The 17,971-nt window shown below is 39.1% G+C and overlaps 1 protein-coding gene across 1 annotated transcript in view; it reads left to right on the top strand.

The window, feature by feature from the left end:
• The first annotated feature begins 4,905 nt into the window (after nt 1–4,905).
• Nucleotides 4,906–17,971, top strand: part of lrp5 (low density lipoprotein receptor-related protein 5) — a 70,518-nt gene continuing 57,452 nt past the window's right edge. Inside the window, exon 1 of the mRNA XM_074631573.1 lies at nt 4,906–5,183. Within this exon, the coding sequence (XP_074487674.1) occupies nt 5,120–5,183 (64 nt within the window). The 5' untranslated portion in view covers nt 4,906–5,119. The remainder of the gene's footprint in view (nt 5,184–17,971) is intronic.

Below are 17,971 nucleotides of genomic sequence, written 5' to 3'. Positions count from 1 at the left end.
GGTGGTTCAAATAAACACAAGCTGGATAATCAAAGCCTTCATCGGTTCTCTGGCATTATCTAACTGACTGATATTACACTTTTTGGCAGTGTGTGCTCTAGCAGCTGAATTTACTGCAATAAATGTGTCCAAAAAAGTGCCACGCATCATGTGTAGGGAGGGCGGCTGTTTCCATTGAGCAGCAACGATTGTTGTGCTGAAGCTGCAACATGATGGTAGGCTATAAGAAGGTATGGATCTGTGTCATTTAGACACTTTCTATCCCTGACTGAACCTCTGTTAAAGCTGAAGTAGGCGAGATTGGAGCAAATATGATTAAAAAAAGGTATTTTTATAAAACGGTCGCTATATCGTGACAGTAGTTCATGAAACAGGTAACCTGAAAAACATCATGTGCCTCTGTGTCCTCCGGTGCCCAGCTGCCGTCTATGAGAGCCGGCTGTCAATCACTCGCAAACTCCGACCAAACGGTCAAACTAAGAAGCGCTGATCAAATATGAATCAATATTATGTTAATATAATGTCTATTTCTCTCCTCAAATGTTTTCAGAAACATCTTGTAGTGCACGGTTTAGCTGTAAAATTAGAAAGTTTGTGACCCGGCAGCCATGATGAGATCTCTTGAAGGAACGCCAAGCACCGGTCACATGACCGGAGCACAGCTAATAGGAGAGCTAGATAGAAAGAGTTTTTAAAGCCTGAAAACAGAGCCATGAAGAGGAGCAGAAGTCTAGTTTTCTCTCAGAACACTTGAATTACAATATGCTGAAAGGTTATTATGGAATTTTTGCCCAATGATGCCAAAAATATACTGCCTACTGCCACTTTAAGGCTGTAAGAGTTATTTATTAATGCCTCCGATATTCCCAGTATAATCAGTTTTGAAACTGGCTCCAGTGGGATTTTCAGTATATTGGAGAAGATGATGAATATTTTGGTCCTCTGCTCTCTTTCGGAGCAGAGTATAAAACTGTGGGTGAAAGTGGCTTTTTGGAACTGACATTTGTTGCAGAGAGGGGGAATCACTGGGGAATATTTCATTCGGTTTAGATTTTGAATAAGCTGTGCAGCACTAAACTGTATCAGGCAATGCATTTATAGAGCAAGTATGAATATATTGTAAGCTTTCGTCCCATATATCATTTGAGATTTGTTGAGCCAGCTCATCCATGCACACCTGTAAATCCTGTAAACACCTCAGATGAAGAGGCTTTAATATTTTGCCTTTTCATCGATCTCATCGAGTTTATCTGGACTTGCAATGTTGTATTCCTTATGTATGCTTTCATATAATCCCTAACCTGAAGATAGCTGACTTTTTTATTTTTACTAGTATTCAAGTTGTATTTCACCCGCAGCTCTTGGAAGGAAGAAAATGTCCCCTTCAATACACAGTAGGTCACCCACAGTGTTAATGCATTGGTTCTTCCATTGGGTGAAAACAACATCTAAAGTAGAGGGTTTGAAGGAGGAGTTGTTTGCAATTGGAAGAAGGAGAGACATGTCTCTCAATTTCAGAATGAACCTCAACTTCATTCCATGTGTTAAAGGATTGTGGTCATATGTTGACTTGCTCAGAGGTTTTGGAGACATGACAATGGAGAAAGGCAAGCAATCCTCTCTCTCCATGTTGTAGCCAATTGGCTGGTTGGTGTGAGTCTATTTGAAGAATATCTATTAAAGCAGCAGTGGGTAGAATTGGAGCAAATATGATTAAAAAAAGTTATTTTTTATAAAACGCTCACTATATCCTGACAGTAGTGCATGAGACGGGTAATCTGAAAAAAATCATGTTCCTCTGTGTCCTCCGGTGTCCTCTGGTGCTCCTAACGGCATCTGCAAGATTTCACAGACCGGAGGAAAACAACCAATCAGAGCTGATCTAAAGTCTGCCGTCCAGCTGCCGTCTCTGAGCCGGCTGTCAATCACTCGCAAACTCCGACCAAACGGTCAAACTAGGCAGCGCTGATCAAATATGAATCAATATTCTGTTACTGTAATGCCTATTTCTTTCCTCAAATATTTTCAGAATCATCTTGTAGTGTACTGTTTAGCTGTAAAATGAGAAAGTTTGTGACCGGGCAGCCATGTTGAGATCTGTTGAGGAAATACCAAGCACCGCCCACCAGCTGGAGCTCAGCCAATAGGATCTCTCTCTCTGAAATGACCTGTGATTGGCCAAAGTCTCCTGTCCCGGGCTAGATTTTCTAAAGCCTGAAAACAGAGCCATGAGGAGGTGAAGAAGTCTAGTTATCTCTCAGAACACTTAAATTACAATATGCTGAAAAGTTATTATGGAATTTTTGCCCAATGATGCCAAAAATATACTGCCTACTGCCACTTTAAATTCTTTTTACTCTTAACCATCCACTTGGAATTGGACTTAATATGCTACACCCAGGCATTTCGGCATACTGTATACCTCTTTAAAGTGACACATGTATTCTCTTACTCTTTTAAAGATGCATGTTTTAATAACAGGGACTAAAATACAGGCATTCAATGCAATTAACGGAACGTGTGCAGAAAGTATAATAATATTGTTAATGTTAAAAAATGACTTTGGAAATGATAGGAACCTAATCAGGCAATAGGACATACCTTCATACAGCTTGCTTCTGTTGGTTTGATACTGAACAAGCTTTTTTTGACTGCCTATATGTTTGTGGTTGTTGTGGATTCTGACTTTTATTAGATATTGTTGCTCACTGATAGATCTCCCTTGTAAGGGCCGGGTTAGCCCTAGTTATATGCCTCATGTAAGCAAAATATAAATTAGAGTAATAGAACTAGATTTTTAAGGACCCCCGATACAAGACAGATTGTTATGATTAGGTAATAATGCAGATGTTGCCTTAAGGTCCCTATCGTTTCAGTTTAGAATATACTTTGGTGGTGCATACAGCATTAACAAACAAGTGTACAATGAATTAAATGACCACAAACTAATTACCACACAGTACTCACTGTGCCCTGTTGGGAAGCCTGTCTTGTCATCATTATTGTCATCTTCTCTCTGTGCTGTTGGCAGTTAGATCTACCTGACTCATCATATATATATATATTAAAAAATTATACACATCACCATCACATAGATGTTTGGAGTGGAGATACATCCTTTATACGGCAATAGGCAGTATATTTTTGGCATCATTGGGCAAAAATTCCACAATAACCTTTCAGCATATTGTAATTCAAGTGTTCTGAGAGAAAACTAGACTTCTGCTCCTCCTCATGGCTCTGTCTTCAGGCTTTAGAACATCTAGCCCGTGACGGGAGACTTTGACCAATCACAGGTCATTTCAGAGAGAGAGAGCATTCCTATTGGCTGTGCTCCGGTCATGTGACCGGAACTTGGCGATCCTTCAAGAGATTTCACAATGGCGGCTGTGTCACAAACTTTCTCATTTTACAGCTAAACCGTGCACTACAAGATGATTCTGAAAACATTTGAGGAGAGAAATAGACATTAACGTAACATAATATTGATTCATATTTGATCAGCGCTGCCTAGTTTGACCGTTTGGTCGGAGTTCGCGAGTGATTGACAGCCGGCTCTCATAGACGGCAGCTGGACGGCAGACTTTAGATCAGCTCTTACTGCTTGTTTTCTTTCGGTCTGTGAAATCTTGCAGATGCCGTTAGGAGCACCGGAGGACACAGAGGCACAAGATTTTTTTCAAGTTACCTGTTTTATATACTACTGTCACGATATAACAACCATTTTATAAAAATAACTGTTTTTTAATCATATTTGCTCCGATTTTGCCTACTTCAGCTTTAAGTGGCAACATTAAGACAAATATCTAATTCTCTTTCAGAAACTCTGATTGTCAACCGGTGCTTTTTAGATTTGTTATTTATTTATTGGTGTATTGTAAATACTGTGTTTTTGTTGTTTTTTTGTATGTTTTTTGTTTGTTGTTGTTTGTGGTTGTTTGACCTGGTGCCAATCAAATTTCCCCACAGGGATCAATAAAGCTGTCTGTCTATCTATCTATCTATCTATCTATCTTAAATACGTCCAAGTGTCATTACGGTTCTGTTGAGAGTTACAGCAGTAATTAAGGCATCTCCACTAGAGAAAATACTGCACCTACAGCACCATGATGTTGTTGGTCAAGGAAGAGCTCCTCATGAAGTGTGTCTTTTGAAAATACTAATAAAGTTTTGTCTGGTTAAATATATACTTTTATTCCCTATGCAGCAAAGTGCAATTAGCTTTTAGTGAGGTGAGGGATTAGAGAGGGAAGTTATGCTTATACACTGTAGATGCTTGAATTGTTTAGTTTTGTCTTGTTATTTAGCAGTAAATCGATATTCATATATCAGTTGCTATTCAAATCGTTTTGTTGAATTAACATGATTATGAGAGGCACAATGATCAATGTCATTATAATGAGCTGTTTGCTGTAGATTGATATAAAATGCAGTATTTTATTAACCTGGTTGAAGAACCACTAACTTCATTGTGTCCCCTCTGCAGCAAAGTGCAATTAGTTTTTAATGAGGTGAGGGATTAGAGAGGGAAATTATGCTTATATACTGTAGATATTTGAATTGTTTCGTTTTGTTTTGTTATTTAGCAGTAAATAGATATTTATACATCAGTTGTTTTATCAAATTATTTTTGTTGAATTAACATTATTATGAGAGGCACAATGATCAATGTCATTATAATGAGCTGTTTGCTGTAGATTGATATAAAATGCAGTATTTTATTAACTTTATTAACTTCATTGTGTCCCCTCTGCCCACACACAGTATATGACATGGTGATTTGATTAGTGACACATTAGTAGTGAAATAAAAAGTAGTACTGCCTCGTGTCGGATGACGTCACACCAACGCCCGCCTGCCCTTTCTCTCTATCCGTGCGCGAGCTCGACAGTCCAAAGTATAAAGTAGCGCGAGCGCCTTAACTGAGGGGGGAAAAAGTCTATAGAGAGGAGCGCGCACACACACGCACACACTCACGCATGCAGACGCATATCTAGCGGAACCCTGGCACCGTTTGTGTGTGTCCGCGGACACGTCTCTACTTTAGTGAGTTAAGGAGCAGATATCTGTGAACATGGAGCGGGAGTTCCTCTGGATTTAAGCCGTCTAGAGAGCTGCTATGGGCGGTCTGCTGCTGCTGCTGCTGCCGCTGCTCTGGAGCTGGCTGCTGGCGGAGGTTCACGGTACGTTCACTTTTTGTTCTCTGGGAACAAGGAGCAGGAGAAACTGTGATAAGAACATAGTAGTTAACATGTTGTAGTTAACATGTTGTATGTGTGTGTGCTTTGTGTCCCCCAACACTGAGACCGACTACAGCGCTAGCCGTGATTCCTCGTCTCAAAGTTGAGCTTTTTTTTTATGTCCCAAGGGTACAAACAAACACAGCAGTCTGCAGTGAAAGTCTCCAAACTTTGCATTGTTGTGTGTGTGTGACACAACGGAGGATACAGCCGGTGTATTATTAATGTGTCCCGGTGCTTGTTGTGTCCAGAGGACAGAGGACAGAGGAGCTGGTGAGTTTACAGAGTGAAGTTAGGACGTTACGGTGTTTTCTGGGGCCTCGGCAGCTCCTCCATTCCTCCTGCTCGGTGTCGGGTGTCACACACACGCACACACACACACACACGCACGCACACACACACACACACACACACACACACACACACACACACACACACACGCACACACACACACACACACACACTTTCTGCTTTGATAGTGAACAAGAAGCCTGGATGTCTGTTTTGGGGAAAGAAAGCTGCTGCTGGACGCAGTAAAAGCGTTTCCCTCCGGATCCAGGTCTTTATTAACGTTACTTTAGTCTGTAGCTGATCTTTACTATTTAATGTCAAAGTGTCCAGCCAGAGGAGGAGCTTATAGCCTCCTCTCATATGGATGCAAGGCATCAGCTAGCTCCTCTGTCTGCATGCATTTTAACACTACATTAACACATATTCGTTATAGCTCATGTATAACAGACTTCCTGCGAGCTCACTCTGTGGTCCAGTAACAGATCCACAATCAGATCCGCTGCTGATGAGAATCACATCACATTTTCACGAAAGACATAATCTGTGCTTTGTTTCCCCTTTAAAGGCGAATTTACCCCCCTCATGTCACTGTCAGCATCCGTCTGAAACTAGTTCTCATTAATGGCATATCAGTAGTTTCTATAAAGAACAGGACTGAGTTACAGTGAGTTCACCCTCCACACCACACTGACTGAGGCTCACTTCAGTCAGTGAGGGAACTTAATGCTATAATATAGTATAATAATATTCACTTTGGATGCTAGAAATGTCAGTTTGAGCACAAACGCCTTCGTTAAATCAGTTAAACATGACTGAGCAGAGTCCCAGAGGTCAGGACTCAAATCAGACGGCTTCAGTTCTTTACAGATAAAACTGTAAAGAATGATTAAGTGGTAAAAATGACGTTAAATGTAATATCCAACATGCACCAAACAAACAAAAAATACATCAAATGTAGGTTTGAGCTTGTTAATGATGGTATGTGTTTTCGCTTTTGGTGTAAATGACATGGATCAAAGAACAGAGGAAATGTATCCAGTGGGACTGAGCCCTATGGAGTGAGGCGCTCATATTAAAAAGAATCAATTAATCAATCAATCAAACTTTATTTATATAGCACCTTTCAAACAAGTCAAATGCAATTCAAAGTGCTGGACAGACGATTGACAAAAATATAGTGTTAAAAATGGATTTTGAGACTAATGCACACCAAAACAACCAATATAAAAGTTAATTGAATGAGAAAGCAATAAGAGATGGGTATTTAAGATAATAAAAGATAAATAAAATAAAAGGAAATAAAAATAATGAAACCACAAAATAACCAGATTGTATTAAAATAATAACATTTTAATTTAATAAAATAAATAATAATGATCAGCAAAAAAATGTTGATTAAATAAAATAGAGTAAAATAAACACTATGATGATGATAAATAAAATAAGTATTAACAATAAAAAACATCAAACTATAAAACACTACATAAAAGCTAGACTAAATAGATGGGTTTTTAGTTTACGTTTAAAACTCAATATTTTCAGCTCCTCTCAGTTTCTCTGGAAGGTTGTTCCAGCGGCTGGGAGTGTAAAGGCTGAAAGCAGCATCAAATGTTTTTGTTCTGCTTTGTGGAACAACTAAAAGAGAAAAACCGGAGGATCTGAAGGGCCTTCCTGGTTCATAAACCAAAAGCATTTCTGCAAGGTAGTCTGGTGCAAGGCCACGTAGTGCCTTATAAACAAGAAGTTATTGGACAGATCATTTCTCTTTGTACTAGCCAGTACTTCACTAACAGCTGGGGGATCGCAGTATTTTTTGAGTAGCAACAGATTTGTCTTGGAAAACTGCATCGTACTGAAAGTTGGCACTGAATGTGCAGTCAGCTTCTGAATCCTCTTTTACCTGTTCCCTGATAGGATATTTCCTCATGATTTTTACTCATTTTATACTGATTCTTTTTAATTTAATTATTGTTTTTATTGTAAGTCTGTTTGTGTTCATATAATTTTGTACAATATCCTACAGAAAGTGGCAGCCCTATTTTTTTTTTTACAATAATAGTGTTAAAAATGTATGTTTTGAATTAGAACATTAAGTCCTTTGATAAAATGCATTTATTATAATTCTGAAGGGGTAAAATGTGACCGCTCAGTACAGAATAGTAATACCAATCAACAACAGCATCAGCGCTAATAAATAATATATATAAAGTGCAACAACAAACCTTTACTCAAAGTAACTTTTACCTAAGTTGTAACTTTTACCTAACTTGTTTACCTAACCAGCTTGGTGTCCACTCTTCCAGCGTTCTCTGGACTCACACACTGTCCCTGCACTATGGAAAAAAACTGATATCACTCTAGTACAAAAGAAGTCTTGGCCAGTTGAAAACAATGACTATAGGCCTGTAACATTGACTTCTATTGTGATGAAATGTTTTTGAAAAATAATTTATATTGTGTTTTTACTGAAAACTGCAGTAAACCCAGAGTTAGTCCCTTGGCAGTTTTTGCATATAGACAGGGAAGAAGCACTGATGATGCAGTTAGTAGCATCACTCACTTAGTCCTTAGACACCTGGAATATACCAAGGCATATGCACGTTTACTTTTCATTGATTTTAGTTCGGCTTTTAATAATTCAGCCTTATTTATTGCTGAACAAACTGAAACAGATGGATGTAAATCCTTTTATCATTAAATGGTATTTTTCTTTTCTAACTAACAGAATCCAACATGTAAAGGTAAATAAAGCATTATCTGACCCTAAATCTATTAGTACAGGTGCTGCTGAGCTCCCCAGTTCTGCTCACATTATACACTAATGGGTGTGTGAGCAAAACTCCTCAAAATTTCATTGTAAAATTTTCCGATGACACCGCCATTCTTTGCTTACTACACAGAGATCAGGACACCTCACTTTATCTCTCCGAAATCAAACAGTTTATGGACTGGTGTGATGCTCACCGAATGTGAAGAAGACTGAGAAAATGATGTTCGATCCAAAGTCAATCGGTGACCATAGTCCAGTACTCATTCTCAATGTACCCATAAAACAGGTTTCCTCATATGAATACCTTGACGTTCACATTGACAGCTCACTCACATGGAGTGTGCATGTTGAAAACCTTTGCTCTAAGCTACAACAGTGGATGTATTTTTTGAGAAGGCTTGGACTATATGGTGTAAACAGTAAATTAATGATTCTGTTTTATCAAACGATTTTAGAGAGTGTAATTAGATATGGCATCCAAGTGTGGTACGGTAACCTGTCAGCACAGTTAAAGTCCAAGCTCACACGCCTTTACTCAAACAACTATGAAGATCATAGGGATAAAAGAACATCACTATCTTCAGCATTTATATGAAGCTCAGGGAGGCTCAGAAGATTCTGAACGATCCAACACACATTCTGAGTTGGAGGTGTTGCCTTCAGGTAGACGGTTCAGAATGCCAATGTGCCGGCTAAATCGTTACAAAAATTAATTCATTGCGTCGTCCATTAAAATATTAAACAGCAACAAGTAGGTCTAGTATTATATGATATGATTTTATTGAGAACTAATATATTGTAAATTGATTAATCATTATCTGGTATGATTATACCTGGTTTTAGTATTTAAAACTATTGTCTTTTATTACCTTTTATTATTTTAACACTCAACATCTGAATTTAAGCACGTTCATGCATGAGTGTATGTACGATCCATGTTTTATGCGTGTATGTACATTGTGACTTTGGTATGTTGTGTGATGCAGTGGCCTAGAGTCCAAGACAAATTTCCCTGTGGGACAATAAAGTATATCTTATCTTAACTTTTATTCCAGTCAAACCATGTCACTAATCATTTTGGATTCATAAGAGAGTCGCGAGTCAACACCAAAAATGATTTACAAATGCATCACAATATAACCAATGCATTTTACGGGCAACTATTTACAATAGCAATAGTAAACTCTTTACAACTTCCTTCCCCTCCTCAGAACGCTATAACACTGAGGAACTTTAAGTCAAGTCAGTTTTATTTATATCGCCCAATAGCAATAATCACAAATGGGGCTTTACCGTCAGTACTGTACCGTAGTGAATGGCTCTTGTTGGTCCTGAAAGAAGAAGAGTGATGTTCTAAGTTTGGCACTGAGGTGACCACATTTACGCACACTTCACACCCACTGGCCAAAACCACCGAAGTAGTGTCAGTACACTGCAAGGCAAACATCACAGCTGTGTGTGTGTGTGTGTGTGTGTGACAGACTGTCGGATCACGCAGTAGATGGCGTGTTTTTTCATAAATGATACTCAGACTAGTCTACACTACGGCGTCTAATCTTTAAAACGCTGTTTACGTGTGAGAACGACACACTAATGTTTCCAGGTAGTTTCAGTATAGAGACCTCTGTCCACAGTGAAACACCTGAACTAAAGAAAAAGCCAAGTCTCTTCTTCTGCGTCGTCTTTTTATGTGGCAAACAATAAAACTGCATCACAGCCAACATCCTGGTGAGGAGTGGGACAGACAGACACAAACCATTAGGGGTGTCACGATTCGATCTGACTTTCGATTTTAAGGTCACGATTCAATTTGATTTTCGATTTAAACATGCCTTTGTTAGACTAGGGAGTCTTGATTTGTACAGATCAACAGATCATTGGTTTTATACCCCGCCAACTGTCATTTACACTTTCAAATTCTTCTTTAAAAAGAGAACTGAACTCCCTTTTTATTTAGAAAGTGTTTCAATAATTAGACTACAATAGTCTACAATATAAAAAGCTGCATCTTTTCAATATCAGTATCTGTGTGACCCATCTCAGTACATAATCATTACAATATCAGTATCTGTGTCAGTCATAATCAGTTGTAGTTTTATTGCTATATATACTTGGGCTATGCCTCTTCTATAGTAGGCCTATAATACTCCAATAATATTCTAACTGAAACATTATACGGTTAAGGTGGTGTGTTTGAGTGTTAATACTTAAAGTGCTTTCTGTGTTATTTGTAGCCTACAGCATCACTCTATAATATATTATAGGATGTCTATAGGCTGAAATCAACAGCAGCCAGACAGACAGGCAGGTATAGATGCAGAGCTGAGGTGTGTGATCAATTCATTCAGGTTTTAGGAGCAGCGTCCCAGTCAGGATGCTCCTACATATTATACACAGACACATTCTGAATTTATACAGTGAATAAAAGACACTAGCAGGTATTGGGTTTGGGGGTCCTCCCCCAAGAAAATGTGAAACTTTTTGACTTAAAACTACGCATTTTACATAATTTTGGACCATTATTAATACTAGTTAAATGATTATTTTGTATTATTTATTACAGCCTTCGCCTGAACGTTTAATTCTTCTGGAAATGTTTGACCTGTAAAATCATATTCTATAAATCAGAAGAGCAGATTCAGAAAACTTTTAAATAATGTTTCATTAATGATATTTGTTCACAAATAAAAAAAAGGTTATGACGGACAGTTCACTAATTATTTTACAAAAAGGACGTGAACACTGTATTGATAAATTACTGATTATTGATAAAAAGATGCGTACCGGCCCACTTCGAGCACTTGTTAGAGTCTAACCGTTTGACTATATTTTATTCAGGCACTAGCTCTGATGCATTGAGGAGCTTTGCATACTCCCCAAACTAAGCTACTGAAAAAACATTGTTTTGGGATCTCTACTGAAACTCAGTTACTGAATTGACAACAATATTGAGACATTTAAAATGATTCCGAGCTCTAATTTAGACTTTGATAGTGACGCAAACATTTTTAAATCTGACAGTTCTATACTTCTCATTGACACTGACAAAGAAATTGTGTTTCAAGACGGAAACCCCCTCAAGCTATGTGCTACCAAACACTTACTAGCTTTTTTTCAACCACATTAAATGGTCTTTATCAGTGGATGGAGTTGTCAAGAATAAACTTTCATCTTTTACTCTCATTTTGTTTTCGAACTAGGAGGATGTGTTCATCTTCTATCACCTTTTAAATCAAATTGTAAATCCATAACTGGCTCGTGGCATGAATGTGGGCAGGGATCCAAGATAGTGTTTGACACTGTTGCTGTGATTTTAGCTGCGTCACGTGATGCACTGCCAGGAGTGATGGGCAAAGCTTCACCTTGCAGAACACATTTGGTGAGAGTATTAAAGGATGGTTTAATCTCTGTTATTACAAACAAAATAAACCAGACCAACCAAAACCATCGTAGCTTATTCTGAAACAACTCCACGATGCATTCACGTGCTCGGTGATGTTGTTTCATGTCCAGCTTTGTTAGTTTGGCAAGCTGAGAGAGTTGAAATAAGCGATGTAGATGTGAGGCTCAACAAAGTACTGAAGTGTGTTGAACGTAGTAGTCATCAGGGCTCTTACTTTGACTGCAGGTCTGCTCTCACAGATTCTTTGGCTTAATTTGAATTGTTTATTTGCTCATGCATTAGTCTCTCTTGAAAACTGGATTCCATTTACTGGTTCTATTCTAACACACATCTTATACTTTCAGTAAGACACTGCCTGCATTACTTCATTACAAAAATGTGCCCAAAGTATAATCAAAGCCATCTTTTCACTGCTAATTCTGTGTGAAAAAAAATGCCACTGTCCTGCCACCCAACCATTTGTTTGTCATGAAATAACTATCTCAAGATACATTTAACAATGCATTCATTTTTTGCAGCATAACGGCTTGCAGTGCAGGACTGGCTGCAACTAACCATTATTTTCATTATGATTTAATCTGCCAGTTATTTTCTCGAGTAATAGTTTGTTAGAAAAATGTGAAAAATGCCTATCATACACATTCCTCAGGTCCTAAAAGTTATGATCCCCTAATCGTGTTTTAGTCATTTCACACAAAGGAAAATAAATGTTTGTGTTGTCCCCAAGCTTGTAGAAAAAAAATGAAGATTTGATTTTTTTGGCCCTATAGTGAAACATTTCATTTACCCTGTCTTACAGACTCACTACTTTCTGTACTTATCCTCTTTGACCAACATCCTGAACATGACATCAGCTTGTACAAATAAGATGGTGGACCGTCCGTCATTTTGGTCCTGCTCTGAGAGGGATTAAATCCCCTGAATGCTTCTGTTTTGATGAACTGGGTTCATTTTAAATGTATCAATACTAGTGTGAATACCTGAGTATCTGTAGCAACACCTAAACAATACTTTTTTGATACCTTACTTTGTGAAATAAAGACCTGTTTTTTTCAGAATGCTTTTTTTTATTAAAGTTCTCATATGTTAAACGTCCAAACACAAGCAGCCGTACGGACAGCTCTACTGACTTTTGAATAGGGAAATCAATCTTTTTGGGTGGGGGCTCATCTATTTGGGTGGGCCACCCAAAAATACTCTTTGCCCAGCCAACCTGGGTATTTTCTTTTTTCCACTGCTGAGACCAACCAATAGGTGATTTCCACACTTCCCTCCATTAGCCTGCACTATATGGACCATTGCATTCACTGCATTCAGGCGTCATACACTGAGTCTTTTCTTTTGTTTGGATGAGGCACACTCGACACTCAACAAAACAAGGGCGAGACCTAGCGTAGGTCGACTGAGAACAGAGCAGCTCCTAATACTTTTCACCCCACCACTTTTTTAGTATTTTTATTCTTTTAGAAATGTAATATTTTTTTTTTATAAAATGGAACAAACAACCAGAATGACACAATCTAAACAAAATAGATACTTTTAATTTAGATTTTTCCGAAACAACCCTGTTATTGTTCAACCACTAACAGAACTTTTCCCATATAAATAAACACAGTCTGACTGAAATTGGCAAAATTGTGATTGAAGCTAGGACACGTGTGATTGGTCAGCACCAAACAGTATTGAGGTTTGTTCCCCACACTTACAGATAGCCAGTGAATGAGATGCACAAGGATATTTGTTGGTAAGCTCCTGGCAACAGCAGAGAAGGGAGAAGAGTTAGGGGCTAGAAGGGAAATGTGAGGGGCTAGAAGGGAAATGTGAGGGGCTGAAGGGTCAGGAGATGAGGTTTTGGTGAGCGTGCTGAGGAGAAATGTTAAGGAAGAGATTGATATCTTTTCCTGTTTGTGTTGCTCTGGTGTGAGACATCGAGGAGGTTCTTTGCTGTTTGGATTTCATACAAACCTGATGGAGCGAGGACAGAGATAGAGAGGGGGGGGGGAAGACAGGAATGACAGAAAAAATGCTGATAGAAGAGAGGGAAAGGAGAAAAGAGGAGAGGAGGAGACAGGCAAGACAAAGGGGGGAGGAAAGGAGGAGAGAGGGAGAAATGGGACAGAGGGAGCAGAGGTAGAGAGAGAGGTAGAGAGAGAGAGAGTCTGTGGCAGTCTACCTTGATTTCTCTAGGGTCCCTTCACACACACACACACACACGCACACACACACACACACGCACACACACACACACACACACACACACACACACACACACACTGACACACACACACACACACACACACACACACACACACACACACACACACACACACACACACACACACACACACACACACACACACTCTGTTAAGATGGGCTCTGATAAGATGTAAAGCGAGGGAGCCTGTTAGCTTTCTCCAAGCAGAACAAAGCAGGAGAACTGTGTGTGTGTGTGTGTGTGTGTGTGTGTGTGCAGCAGTGCATTGCCTTCGCTTTAGAAACTTCTTTTGGACCCTTCCTTCTTTTCAAGCTGCCACCTCAGTATGACCTCCTCCCATCCCCCCCCTCGTACTTCGATTGTTAATCCCATTGACAAACGCAAATGTACTTTTTTGGTCCGTTCTTTTGTGTTGTGTTGCACCCGTGTTGTGCGTGCCCCCCTCACCCCCCCCCCCGCAGACACACATCCATCCATACAATGCCAGGTGCAGTGATGTCATTTGTCTTCATACATTTTGATTTAATCTCAAATTTAGCAACATTTGTAGCATTTCATAGTAAGAACTGTTTGTTAGTTTAGCTGAAAAACATAGCATATTTTATATTTATAATATTTAATTGAATGTCATCTGTGTTTCAATGTTGGATAGAATGATAATTAATTATAGTAATTATTACTGTAATAATTAGTAGGAATGGAAGAGAGTGTCAGCCAATCATCTAAATGTAGCCTTTTTCAGACAGAATGCACAAAATGGCTGTCTGCCAAAGTAATAGGGATGTCACGAGAACCGATACTTCGGTACCAAGTCGATGCCAAAATTCTAAAAACGTGACGGTACTCTTTTACTACAGTACCGAAGGTACCACACAATGCCTGGAATCAGGGTCCGAAATTAACAAGCGCCAAATGTGGGTAGATTTTCCGTTTGGTGAGTAACTCTCTGAAGACTTCGGTCCTCTGCTCTCTGACACACACAACAGCGCCATGGAGATGTTGGCTTTATTTACTTTTTCAGAGATTCTTTATTAATTTGTTTGAGAATAGGATTCACTCGTTCAAAACTGAACTGAACTGAATTTCTATCTTTTGTTGTTTATTGATAAATCTCTGAAAAGTGGTGCTTTTTTATTGTCATCAAAATATAACTTTAGCATTTTGAATAAATATTTATTGGTCTAATGGTCTGTCACCATGTCAGTGAATTTAAACTACTGCTTGCAATCTGAGGATATATATAGAGAGAGTTCGTGTGTGCGTCTACAGCCTAGATTTCTGGTATCGTGACATCCCTATAAAGTAATGCCTTTTCATCATCCAGACATACATTTGTACGGAGCCCCCCTAGACCCCTAGGAGAAAATTGTATTAACTTGTTCCCTCAAGTTAGTAACTCGAGTAACTGCACTTCCTCCAATCATTCCTGACAGTCAAGTCATTGACTTCGGTAAAGTTGGAAAGATAATGACAGATTCAATCTTCCTGGATCAATAACTCATAACCGAAACGTTGTTAAAACACAAACGACGGCTCTTTCTAACCGTAGTACGGTAGACAACGAGCTACAACCTAATTTGAATGAAAACGAGGCGTCCTCCGAGCTGGACACATCACATTGGTCTCTATGCGCAGCCGGCTGTGAGACGACTGGTCAGGGACCGTCTACAAAGTGCAAGTTTGAATTTTAAACTGATGGAGTTTAAAACCCCTGGCTGGCATATTTTCTCACATGCTGTATGTTAAGTGTTTTGCTTGGGTTTGGTAGCGTTTGCGAGATGCATGTCTGAAAGGGTCTAAAATACGTAGGGACGCACCGATACCAATACCGGAACGGATATCGGTTCGAGACTGACTGAAATAGCTGGATCGGATATCGGTGACAATGGGGCAGATCTATTCAATTCAGCTCTATGTTTATTTGCTATATACATTATAGACTTGAATTGTAATTCCTGTAAATTTTGAAGATTTTTTTTACCAAGTTTCTGGTGTACGAGTTATTATTTTAATAATAATTAACCAATACATTATATTTACATATTTATTTGTTACATTTTGTTTTACAAATCATGTTGTCTTACACATAACAGAATGATCCCAGTCACTTCCACACAGCGAGGCGTTCAGCTTATTAATTAAACACCGGTATCAGATCGGTACTCGTTATCGGCCGATACCCAAAACCCAGGTATCACTATCGGTATCGGGACTGAAAAAGTCTGATCGGTGCATCCCTAAAAATCTGTCTCTTTCACCAGAACCTTTACATGTATTGTATGTGTGAGTGTAATGTTTGGATACAGCAGTCTGGGCTTGTCCTCTCCAGAAGTCACCAGAAACCCCAGCTGGCCCAAGGAGGTTAGCCTGCACTAATCCCCCCAGTGTCTCTGTTAGGTCAGAAGTGACCTTAAGATGCCCCCGGTGTGTGGTCTGCTCTTCTCTCTCATTTTCTGTCATTTATTTTGATCTGTGTCACTTCCTGTGGACTGTTGCTCTGTTCATAGATGAGCCTGGTGATTAGTGTATTAGTGTCATATTACTGCTTTTGTGTTGCTAAGTAAGACAATTATACTACCTGTTTGATGGCAACATTTTAAACAGTGATTTATCTGATGACGATTATTATGTTGTTTAATTGTTTGGTCCATAAAACATCAGGAAACTATGTAAAATGCCCATCGCAGTATCCTTGAGCACAGGGTGACATCATTAATGTCTTGTTTTGTCTGACCCAAAGGTATTCAGATTACAGCACTGGAAGATCAAAAAGCAGCTTTTCATAATCGAGGTCCTGGAACCATCAAACTTATTATATGTTTTGCTTGAGAAATTATTTGTAAGACAATTAATCGATTACCAAAATAGTTGGTAACTTTCTGTTGATCGACCAATTGACCTAATCAACCTTTTGCCACTCTATTTCAGTTAGCCTCAGTGCAAAATAGGTAAATGGACATTTTTTAAATGCCCTATTATTCTTGCATCGCCAGCATCGCCGACACACTAGGCCTGCACGATATGAAGAAAATCTGCAATAGCATTGTTCAATATTGCGATGACGATATGACTTGCGATAAATAAACAAATATTGAAGTGTGCATATTAGCTATCCATATACATATATTTTAAATATAACTAGGCTAAATGTTGTTTCTAGAGCAGCAAGAGTAATATTTACAACAGCAAGGTCACTATATAAACTCACTGGAAACAAATCTAAAATGTTAATAAAATAAAACATATTCCTGACATGAAAATACTGAGTGAAACTTAGAAACATCGTGCATCAGCACATGCTGTGCTTGTGTAAACATAGCAGACAGACAGAGCAGATTGAAACGTCGCTTTCCTACATGTTTTACCGTTTCATGTTTCTGCTTGTTGAACGGGTGCAATGATAACGTATCTTGGCTTCACACTTGCAAAGTTTTATTTCCACTTACATACAGTAACGAGCATAGTTGTCGTCAGCTCGACTTCACCCGGTTCACTTCCTTGTCTCCACCATGGCCTCTCTGATCAGCTGTTCGCTGACTTCGCTGTGTGTGTTGATGTGTGCTCTGACACAGAGCAGGGAGAGGCTGCAGCGTGATAATAAATACTACAGTCTTCAGACCCCGGAACCCGTTTAATAACGGGTGTCTCGGTAACAATCCCTAAATATAATGATTTTTGTTATTCATCGTGTTTCAGACAACCTTTTGCGATGTGTTCATATCGCGGTGACTAAGAAAATAGGATTTATCGGGCAGCCCGACAACACACCCTACCATTATCAGGGAAAAAATAGGATGAGTTCTCTGGCGTCGATAGTGAGTTTACTGTGTCCCACACACAGTTTGTATCGTCGTCCCCGGGACGACGGAACGTCATTAGTCTCGAGCCCTGACAGTAGGATTGGACGTTATTACGGTATTACGTTATACCAGGGTATTTAGAAATCCTGTCAGTACGATTTTCAAGTGCATCTTTCAGGGCATTCCTGAAACTTCCTGATCACATTCACACCTGGAAGCTGCCCAGTACAACCACAGTCTAATTTGCTGGCC

Source organism: Sebastes fasciatus, chromosome 4, assembly GCF_043250625.1.
Source record: "Sebastes fasciatus isolate fSebFas1 chromosome 4, fSebFas1.pri, whole genome shotgun sequence".
Lineage (NCBI taxonomy): Eukaryota > Metazoa > Chordata > Actinopteri > Perciformes > Sebastidae > Sebastes > Sebastes fasciatus.
This window is presented reverse-complemented; position numbering and strand designations above follow the sequence as displayed.